Below are 9,426 nucleotides of genomic sequence, written 5' to 3'. Positions count from 1 at the left end.
AAATCACCAACAACCTCCAGAATGCTGGTGTGAAAGTGTCACAATCTACTGTTCGCAGAAGACTTCGACAGCAGAATTACAAAGGCTACACTGCAAGATGCAAACCTCTGATCAGCACCAAAAACAGAAAGGCCAGATTAGAATTTGCTAAAAAAAAAAAAAGTAGTACAGAGATGAGCCAGTAGAGTTTTGGAACTCTAGTTTTATTGGAGTTTTATGGACAGATGAGACAAAGATTAACCTTTATCAAAGTGATGGGAAGGCAAAAGTGTGGAGAAAAAAAAGGAACTGCAGATGATCCAAAGCATACCACCTCATCTGTGAAGCATGGTGGAGGTAGTGTCATGGCATGGGTATGCATGGCTGCCTATGGAACGGGCTCACTCATCTTTATAGATGATGTAACGAATGATGGCAGCAGCAGAATGACTTCAGAAGTGTACAGAAGCATCTTGGCTACCAATGTACAAGAAAATGTCACCAGACTCATTGGGCGGCGCTTCACAATGCAACAGGACAATGACCCAAAACACACTGCCAACGCAACCAAGGAGTTCATCAGGGGAAAAAAGTTTTAGACTGGCCAAGTCAATCTCCTGATTGAACATGCCTTTCATTTGCTGAAGAGGAGACTAAAGTCAGAAACTCCCCAAAACAAGCAACAGCTGAAAATGGCTGCAGTAAAGACTTTGCAAAGCATCTCAAAGGACGATACCAAGAGTTTGGTGATGTCAATGGGTCGCAGACTCACTGCTGTTTTGCATGCCAGGGATTTGCGACTAAATACTAGCTTTTATACTTCTTATATTTGCTTTAAGTTGAATTGTCCCAATACTTATGCTCACATAAAACAGGGGGGATGGAACTCTAAAAGTGCTGTTATTCTTAGTTGGTAAAACATGTATGTCTTGAAACCACCAGAAATAAAAGGTGACAGTCTGTACTTTTGCCTCATATTAATCTTTTACTCGTATTTTCATATTGCTTGAGTGTATAGCAAAAATAGCAATTTTGACTTCACTGTCCCAATACTTATGGAGGGCACTGTGTTTAATATATATATTTATATATATATATATATATATATATATATATATATATTATATTATATATATATATATATATATATATATATATATATATATATATATATATATATATATATATATAATAAAAAAATATATATAAAAAAAAATAGGGATGCACCGATTTGGATTCAGCCCAAATACCTACTTTCTAAGCAGGGTTCAGATTTGGCCGAATATTTAGGATTTGGTGAACCGAATCCGAATCCTACATCCGCCCAGACGCATATCCAATTGAATACATCCCTCCAATGTGCACAGTTTTTCTTTAAATAAAAGACATGAATCCGATATTGAACGTAACTGTTGTATTTAATAACTGGTATTCAAGAAAAAGAACATGTTTGATGAACTCTGTCACAGCTCTCAACTCCCTAAATTACTGGTGGCGCATGCACTAAACACGTCACGCAGCTGCTGAATGTAAACATACCCCCCATGTTTCATGGAGTAAAGTTATGCAGTAAACCTGTAATATATAGTAACGGCAAACTGTTGTAGACTTGTACTTTGTCTGTGTTCTAGAGATCATACGGAGATTAAAAAAAAAAAAAAAAAAAAAAAAGTGTGCACAGAAATATATATTTTTTTTTTAACTTTACAACTGTCAGATGTGCAAGACGTTGTTGAACAATATGCTTTAATAAATTACATTTTACGTTACTGTAATGTGCCAATACAAGTCGAACCATTTGGGAACTGCTGTGTTATTAAAATAATTTAATAATTTAATATTATTAAAATATTTTTTAGCCTATTTGATAGGTGTTACATCAACGTGGGTTTTATTTCGCAGGGAGATACAGGTCACTCATGGCAATTTTTTCCTCCTAGCTCTCAATTGACATGGGATTGAAACGTCATAAAACGTCATAAAAGAAAATAGTGGGTTATGGCAGCAGGTTAAGATGCAGCTCTCCTTTTTGTAAAGGCGAACGGTTCTGTATTTTGACATTTCTGTTGTGGGGGGAGGGGGCTAGAGGTAAGTTGTGTAAGTTTCAAACTAAAATCTTATTCAGGGATATATTTCCATTCGGTAATAAAAATACTATTAACTAAAAACTATAGCTTGTGCGCATCCCTGGTTTGTAGCTGCCAGTCTGTTTTTTCAGTTTCCTTCAGTTTTCTTGACAATTTTTGTAGATTCGGTATTTGACCGAATCTTTTGAGATGGATTTGATATTCGGCATTCAGCCTAATCCCAAAAACTTGGATTCAGTGCATCCCACATAGTAAATTGAAAAATATCTTATGCTGGCGTTGGTTTCAGGATGCAATGAATCAACACGTACCTGAAAGGCAGACACAGGTATTGAAATTTGCAAAGGATTTAAACATTTTGTGTGACCTGAGACAGGCAAGCATTAACTACTTTCACAAAATAATTTGTTTTGTAAATGCATTATCTAAATGAATGTTAATAAATTACATATTTCCTTTTATTCATATTACATCTTTTGGCTTTGACAGTATGTAAGACATACATAATTACAGGAAAGCATGTCAGATACAAATAGAAAATTCGTAAGTTGAGGGCCCTCTTAAAAGACCACCTGTGTTAAGAGGCCACTATTAGACTGTCCTTTGAGTGGTCTCTTAATACAGGTTTGACTATACATACATACATACATACATACATACATACATACATACATACACACACACACACACACATTGAAAAGTGAATGACCACTTGATCTTTCTGTGGAAAATAGGTGTACAGATTTTTCCATTGTCAAATGTTTCACCTTGCCTAAAAATAAGAAATATCAAATCTATATATATTGTATTATACACACACACATATATGCACACACACACACAAATATGTTTAAATGTAAAATAAACCATCTGCTGTATTTTATATGTACTATATATTTACTATACTTACTTTTGTAGAGGGATCTAGCTTTCAACCAAAGACTGTTTTTTCCTAATTTAAAAATTAACTTTCTAAGCAAGGAAAAATCCACTGGAATTGATTTTGAAGTCATGAAATCAACAGTATTGGAAGACACAGCCAGATTCTGGTTCTCAATGCAAGCACTTAAATGTCTGTTGAATATCATTGTATAACGGGAAACATCCACATTATCTGAAATGGAAACACACATTTACCATATAAAAGTACAAATAAATAACTAGATATTTTGTGTTTGTTAAAACCATTGTGCCATCTACGATCCTACGTGTGTATGTATATGTATATATATATATATATATATATATATATATATATATATATATATATATATATATATATATATATATATGTATATATATATATATATATATATATATATATATATATATATATATATATATATAAAAAACAACAACAACAACAACAACAACAACAACATGTCAAATGACATTAATCAGCATTATGAAAATTACGCTGAATTTTTTTTACTACAGCTGTGTATCAAAATCAGAGCCATTCTCTGAAACTGTTTTATCTCTAATGTTCCAGAAACCAAAATCTAATGACAGCAATAAAGTCCATCACTCAAGTAGTCTCTGTTACATAGTTTCTAGTGCCATTATTCGGTTTACCTGAAAAATCTTTTTTCTTAAGCCATTAGTAACCTTTCCTGCTGTACTTGTTCCAAAGTTTGCTTGAGTGTTAATGGACCTGAACGTACCTTGACAAGTATATATATAAAAAAAAGTGGAATTAGAGATAAAAACAAAATGATAACTGAATTAATACCAACCTGAGAAATTCTGGAGCCCTGGCAGTTTTTTCAAAACTTCAAGAGCTTCTCTGTGCAAGTTCTTGATCGCACTTTCTTCTGCCATTCTACAAAGTAAGTTATGGCGGTTCAGGACATCCATGTTGTCACAAGGCCACACGGGTGTGCTGATTATCCAATCAGATTCTAAAAAAATACAAAAAATTTAAAAAAATAATAATCTAAATATATCATTCATCAGTGCAGTTGCACCACCTTAAATTATTTATTTGCAAACAAAGCCATCAGTGAAACACAATATATGAAACCCAGTGTTATGGTACGAAAATCACTAAATCACAGTATTTTGCATCTGGGCATTGTTATATGTAGAGACATTCTGTTTTGAGTGTCATCAGTGAGAAAATAAAAATGGTGTACCTTTTAACACTGATACTGCTTTTTCCAGATTCCCACTGTTCAGGTAGATTTCTGCAGCAATATTTAGAATCTGGCATCTGGATGCATAACAATCATTCCCAAGAAGCCCTTTCAGTGTTGAAAAATGAATCTTCATTCCATGCAAAGTATCTAGCAATCTTCTTCCCTGATTACAAACAATGCATCACTCAATAGGAAAATATTTAATTTTCCATTGCTCTATAAGAGCATCAGGAACTGTGTGTACAACACTGGACTTCCACAATCTTCTTATACAGCATTTGGCAACTCTACTGCAAGCTAATGCACCTGAAGTCCCAAGTGCAACAGAGAACTATAAAATACATCGAATTGATCATACCTTGGTCCAATGCTGTGCTTTGTAGTACCCAAACAATACAGAGATTCCAATCCTGCCAAGTAAGCTTTTGTCTAATCCACTTACATGGGGTTCTTGACACACTAGAAAAACAAAAGGTATTTTATTCGAGAATGCCTTATTTTGTTTTAAAAATGTGTTGATCTTGAAACAGAGGTGTACAGCAACTATAAAATGTATACATGGCTTACTTAAACAGCCTACACATTTCTTACTATTGCTGCATGCTGAGTCGTACTAAAATCTAAAAACAGTTACAATTGTCAATAGGCTTGTTCCTCTCTTAAATATATAGTTTATATAGGTCCTAATTAGGTAGAATAGAAATTTTATAAAAGTGAAAAGCATAAACACAAATCAAAAAATTCCCTATACCTTTTTCTGCAAATTCACGGAATGGAATCATAGGTGTTTCCTTTACATCTTTTATAAGTGAGGATGCAATGCAACTACAGAATCTGTTGAGTTCACCAAGATTTCTGTAACCGAGGCACACATTAATGAAGATTGTTCCCAGCTTTGCCCAGTCTTGCTGTTCTTTACAATGCTGAAAAATACAAGGCAGAACACAATGCATACACAATTAAGTATTAGTCTAAAAATATAAAAGACTTTTTAAAATTCAAAGCAAATACAACTACAGTATTGGATTAAATACCCTGTAACTATTTTTTACCTACGCATTTTCAGTAGCCTGCCCCAAGGAACAACTAAGTTTCATTGCAGTACTGCAGTATTGTTATCGAGTCACAAAAATTGACTCGAGTCGAGTCACTGGGGGGTAAGACTCAAGTCGAGTCTTTGACATGCCAAGCTCGAGTCACAGAGTTTGCTTGAAATCAAGTTGCCTATCTGGCTCGAGTCAGTTTGAGTCATTAGTTCTGACAGTTCAATTTAATCAGATTCATTTTACAGGAGATTAGCAATCTACAAAGTAAAAAGAAAAGGACATTTCAATTAAATACAAAATTGAGATGCACAATAATATGGTCACGGTTTCTGCCTTGTGTTTTGTGTTTATTTACAAAATTACTGATGGCAACCTAAGTGTTTTTCACCTTTTCTCAAAAGTGAAGCTCCCGGACAGTTTTTTTCAGATACCTTAACCATATGAAAGAATTTTGTGGCATTTATTTTGCTACAGAGATCTTGCTTCTAAGCTTAAAACATAGCAGCTACAAAAGGTCCAAGTCCAAGTAAAACAGTCCAAGTAATCCAACCGAGGCGAAATCAGAGGCAAAACCATTGCATACTTGCACATAAATGCTACAGTTCAAAATCAATAAACACAACCTAATTTGCTTATTACAGAACAAAATGTATCTTGAAAGGGCTAAGATTTTAGCATAATAATGCGTGTTACAAAATACCAGCAAGTCATTTTAGTTATTTTCAGATAAAAAAAAAGGGTTGTTCACTAATGTGCACATTCAAAATAAAATCAATGTAGTTAAAATGTGCAAATACTATAGCAATACTAAGAGGTAAATTGGATTTTGAATAACCCTACTAACATAAGACTGGTATTGTAGCTGCTGTTTCATAAACACATGAAAAATAGCCCCAGCAGCGCAAACAATCTGTTCACCCACTATGACAAAATCCACAGACCACTTCTTGGAAATTTACAATACAGTTCTGTCCTCAATCTCCTTTCGTCTGGCAATGTTGATTGTGCCTATTCCCAAAATCATGCTTCTGTGGTCTAGTCTGCCCATTTTCAGAAATACCATTATTAAAGCTCCAAAGGGTGGTTTGTGTGTTTTTTTTTTTTGTTTTTTTTTTAAATTTTTAAGCTTGTACATGAATTTGGATTTTAAAAACAACTTACAACTGTAGCAAAATGTTTTTTTTGCCAGTTTTGTTTTCTAAAACTTTTTTTTTTTTTTTTTTTTTTTTTAAACACAGTATAACATTAGATCAATATACATTAAACCAGATAATGTTGGGTTATTATCATAACCCTGGTTCCCTGAAATAGGAATATTAACCATTATAAATGGATGTTTCCCTTTAGACACCCAAACTGAAAGCTCTATACCAGACTCTCGCTACAACAGGGTGGCGCTGCTGCAGCTCCACCCCGCCATCATAAAACAGCAGCACGTCGTGCCAGCAATGTCATTTTTTTCAGATTGCGACCATGAACGCAGCGACCCCTGAAGTTCATGGTTAATACTAATATTTCAGGGAACCAGGGTTATGATAATAACCTAATGTTCCCTATTAAGTTGAGAATACTAACTATTACAAATGAGTGAGTATACATACCCAAGCTGTCGCAAGGACATGGCATACAACCCAATTGCAAGCTATGACCGCTTGTGTCACTGTAATGTTCCATACTGAAAAACATTAAGATGGACTCACCTCTAATGATGTTGTATCGTGAGGGTAGACTGGGAAGCCGCCCTCAGTACTCTTGTGCCAACTCCAGGATTCTGCGGGTCCATGACATTCAGCCAATAGAACCTGGCAACTGTATGGGAGAAAGCCCATACTGCTGCACTGCATATGTCCTGGATGAAAGCACCGTGGAACAACGCCCATGAAGTCACCTGACCCCTGGTGGAATGGCCAGTGAGCTTCTCGGCGGGGACAGATTGGCATATGCAGTCTGTACTGTGCCTACTAACCACTTGGACAGATGCTGTTTAGACAGAGCCTGTCCATGGATTGAGCCCCTTAACAAAAACAGCTGTTCCGACTGCCTCCAGCTTTTATTCCTCTCCACATAGTATGCTAACGTCCGCACTGGGCAAAGCGTATGGAGCTGGCGATGGAAAGTCTCCAATTCCACTGACTGATTTATGTGGAAAACCGAGATTGTCTTCAGCAGGAAAGCTGCGTTAGTACGAAGGGTGACCTTATTTTTGGCCTCTGAAAAATTGAAACTTTCAAAATTGAAAGTGCTTGAATTTCACTCACCCACTTAGCAGAGGTGATCGCAAGCAAGAAAGCTGTCTTGAAAGAGCTCAGCTGAGTGCATGGGCTCAAACTGAGGCTTTGTCAATGCATTAAGCACTATATTTAACCTCCAGTGAGGAACTTAATCCTTCACCGGTGGCCTAAGCCAGGAAATGAGCTCCTGGGGAGAAAATCGACTTTTACATAGCATACCGAAATGGCTGCCAAGTTAACCTTTAGAGTAGAGGGGGACTTCCACTCATCAAAAAGGCCATGTAAAAACTGCAGCATAACTGTGTGACAGAGAGCAAATGAATCCTAGTCAACAATCTCCCTCCCGGCCTGTGAGGGTGCGGTATAACTAGGGATGCACCGAATCCAAGTTTTTGGGATTTGCACGAATACCGACTCCATCTAAAAAAATTCGGCCAACTACCGAACCGAAAACCGAATCTACAAAAATTGTCAAGAAAACTGAAGGAAACTGTTGAATGAAAGACTTGCAGCTACTAACAAGGGACACGCACAAGATTTCAGTTTGAAGCTTACACAACAGAAATGTCAAAATACAGAACGTTTACTTCACTTTTACAAGAAAGGAGAGCTGCATCTTTGCCATAACCCACTATTTTCTTTTATGATGTTTCAACCTGTGTCAACTGATCTGAGAGCTAGGAGGAAAAAATTACTGTGAGTGACCTGAACCTCCCTGCAAAACATTGTTTACATTCAGCAGCTGCATGATGTGTTTAGTGCGTGCGCCACCAGTAATTTAGGTAGTTGAGAGCTGCAACAGAGTTCATCAAACGTGTTCTTGAATACCTGTTATTAAATATAACAGTTATGTTCAATACCGGATTTGTATCTTATTTAAAGACCTGCACACATTAGAGGGATGTATTAAAATGGATGTGTGTTTGGGCAGATGTAGGATTCAGATTTGGCGCATTCCTAGGTATAACAGGAACAGTGTGCCCCGGACTGGATGGTTTGGCAGTTCATTCCAGGGTCAGTTGGAAGGTGGCCATCCAGAAAGGGGGCAGTGTCACAATACCAGAAGTCATCGCCTTGGGTAGGAGATGTGTCAGTCATGGACTGGAAGATAAGTGATTACACTCGCTACTGAAGGGGGTGTGCCTGAGGGTATATCAGGGGATGTGGCAAAGTAATCTGTTCCTTGGTTATGGTTACGAAAGGACTCAAAGGATTACAATGTTTTAAAAAGAAACTGAGTTTTTGTGTTTTGTCTCTCTATTAAACTGTCATGTTTGTCATTTATAGAAGGCTAAACTCCGGGAGCTGTAGCTAAACAGCCAGCAAACAAACCTGGACTATACTTCACCATTGTGTACGTTAAATCACCACTTTCACTAAAAGCACTCACTCTGGACTTGTGACCATGTTGTGTTTGTCTTGTTTAGTGTATTATTATTTCAGGACCGAACCCTATGAAGAACCAGTTACTATTATTTAAGAGTTGCGAGCACGCAACCCAGCCAAATAAAAGAGCTGTTATTCACTGTGAACTGTCTTGTCTCTTATTACTGAGCACTGCATCACCTCTACACCTACGCACTGCAAACCACTTTGCCACAAACTGCCATAGGGCATGTCGTGGGTTCGAATCCATGAGCCAAACACCACGTCTGGCGCACGCACCACTTGTACCCATATTGGGAACGAGTAGAGGATGCCCTAGCATTTTGTAGGGTGTCAAATAACCCTGTTTGATAGCCCCAGACGGCTCAAATGCAACCGTCCATGAGCCAAGCCCAGAGCTGCAGGCTCGATGGGTCCAGGTGCCACAGAGTGCCCCACACCTGACTGAGCAGGTTGTGACGCATCGGCAGTTCCCACGGCTGGTCGCGTCTCTGTGTTGTCACATGTTCTTCTCACTCATAGAGGCAGGGCTTGTATGCATCAGAAGAAGGGCTGCGGA

At 37.2% G+C, this 9,426-nt stretch overlaps 1 protein-coding gene across 6 annotated transcripts in view; it reads right to left on the bottom strand.

The window, feature by feature from the left end:
• topaz1 (testis and ovary specific TOPAZ 1) overlaps window positions 1-9,426 on the bottom strand; it is a 97,174-nt gene that overhangs the window by 4,898 nt on the left and 82,850 nt on the right. For 2 of the 6 annotated variants that reach the window (XM_059013369.1, XM_059013344.1), the window contains 5 exons: window positions 4,956-5,127; window positions 4,563-4,663; window positions 4,202-4,367; window positions 3,803-3,967; window positions 2,977-3,180 (listed from right to left, as the gene is read on the bottom strand). In XM_059013369.1, coding sequence (XP_058869352.1) covers window positions 2,977-3,180; window positions 3,803-3,967; window positions 4,202-4,367; window positions 4,563-4,663; window positions 4,956-5,127 — 808 coding nt within the window. Of the gene's footprint in view, window positions 1-1,233; window positions 1,352-1,675; window positions 2,378-2,976; window positions 3,181-3,802; window positions 3,968-4,201; window positions 4,368-4,562; window positions 4,664-4,955; window positions 5,128-9,426 lie in introns of those variants that run through there. The other 4 variants (XM_059013358.1, XM_059013365.1, XM_059013351.1 and 1 more) reach the window with 4 other exon arrangements.

The sequence above is a fragment of the Acipenser ruthenus genome, chromosome 3 (genome assembly GCF_902713425.1).
Source record: "Acipenser ruthenus chromosome 3, fAciRut3.2 maternal haplotype, whole genome shotgun sequence".
Lineage (NCBI taxonomy): Eukaryota > Metazoa > Chordata > Actinopteri > Acipenseriformes > Acipenseridae > Acipenser > Acipenser ruthenus.
Note: the sequence above shows the minus strand (reverse complement) of the source record. Positions and strands in the feature narration are given on the sequence as shown.